At 34.5% G+C, this 1550-nt stretch overlaps 2 protein-coding genes across 2 annotated transcripts in view; one reads left to right on the top strand and one right to left on the bottom strand.

Annotated features, from left to right (window-relative positions):
- LOC140327980 (uncharacterized) overlaps positions 1-1550 on the bottom strand; it is a 648380-nt gene that overhangs the window by 82787 nt on the left and 564043 nt on the right. The gene's annotated exons all lie outside the window — the stretch shown is intronic.
- LOC140328568 (uncharacterized) overlaps positions 1-1550 on the top strand; it is a 63901-nt gene that overhangs the window by 46695 nt on the left and 15656 nt on the right. Inside the window, exon 3 of the mRNA XM_072408276.1 lies at positions 875-1544. Coding sequence (XP_072264377.1) covers positions 875-1544 — 670 coding nt within the window. The remainder of the gene's footprint in view (positions 1-874; positions 1545-1550) is intronic.

The raw sequence follows: 1550 nt of genomic DNA, 5'->3' as shown, positions 1-1550 counted from the left end.
AATGATTTTGTATGCTAGGTGGAGACAAAGAATGGTCACACTGCCCAGTAATGTTTTGGAAACACACCCTTTTGTTAGGTAGATTACACCTATTAGCAATTCTAAAGCCACCCTATGTTGGGGGATGGTTGGGAATTGTATTTAAGGTAAAACACAGCTCAGTCAGTTACTAGAATCACAGACAGATCAGGAGAACAATGTTTTGCAGATACATTTCTTTGTTCCACCATTCCAGGTATTTATACTTTAACATATAACAAATTTGTGCATTTATACAAAGGATTTTTTTGGTTACAAATGTATTAAATTCTTACTTTTTTTACTGGTTTACTGGTTGTCTATGGTAAAAATGATTCATCTATCTGTGCAATACATTTAGTGAGAATTATCACCTTAGGACAGGTAGATTATATTTACTGGAATACATGTAAAGAATAAATGGTGTAGTGACTGACAAAAATACAGCTGTCATGTCTACAACTAAAATAACTTGTTTTCTTTTTATTTTAGAATATTTTTAAACATTAAACTGGAATTCAGGTAGAAAAATGTTAAAGTAACTGGGTATTTCAGTTATCACCCCACTACAAATGGCTCATGATTATAAGAAGACAAAAGCATTTAACAGAACTTACCAAGTAGGTTCACAGCAAGATTTGTAATTTCCAATCACTCAGCAGGTCGCTGTTGGTCAGAAAAACATTTTTTATTATTTATACCTCCAAATGGCACAAAATGAATATCTGATTTCAGTTATTTCACTTTTGTTAAAATTAGAATGTTAAATAAACATGTATTATTGTTTTTTTCAATAGGTGAAGATATATGATGAACTGATCATTCAATACCCACTGGGGAAACATTTAATAGCTAGGCAAATCTTCATGAACATACAATGAGTCAAGTTGGAGAGACGCTAAATCAGTGCTCTGAGTGCCAGAAAAGTTTTATCTCTAAGTCAAAACTCATTGATCACCAATGGATTCACACAGGGGAGAAACCATTTCAATGTTCAGAATGTTGCAAGTGCTTTTCACACGTTTCTACTTTTGCTCGACACATGAGAATTCACACAGGGGAGAAACTATTTGAATGTTCAGAATGTGACAAAAGTTTCACAAAAAAATTTAATCTTTCTGCACACCTAAAGACTCACACAGGGGAGAAACTATTTAAATGTTCAGAATGTAACAAGTGCTTTTCGCGACATGCTGATCTTGCTATTCACCAGAGGATTCACACAGAAGAGAAACCATTCCCATGTTCAGAATGTAACAAGTGTTTCTCATCAAGTTCTAGTCTCGCTAAACACCGGAGGATTCACACAGGAGTTAAACCATTTCAATGTTCAGAATGTGACAAGTGCTTCTCATTCAATTCTAATCTTTATATACACCAGAAGACTCACACAGGAGAGAAACCATTTAAATGTTCAGAATGTGACAAGTGCTTTTCTCGACAATGTAATCTTGCTGAACACCAGAGAATTCACACAGCAGAGAAACCATTTACGTGCTCAGAATGTGGCAAATGTTTTGCACATAGTGCTA

This window comes from Pyxicephalus adspersus, chromosome 4 (genome assembly GCF_032062135.1).
Source record: "Pyxicephalus adspersus chromosome 4, UCB_Pads_2.0, whole genome shotgun sequence".
Lineage (NCBI taxonomy): Eukaryota > Metazoa > Chordata > Amphibia > Anura > Pyxicephalidae > Pyxicephalus > Pyxicephalus adspersus.
Note: the sequence above shows the minus strand (reverse complement) of the source record. Positions and strands in the feature narration are given on the sequence as shown.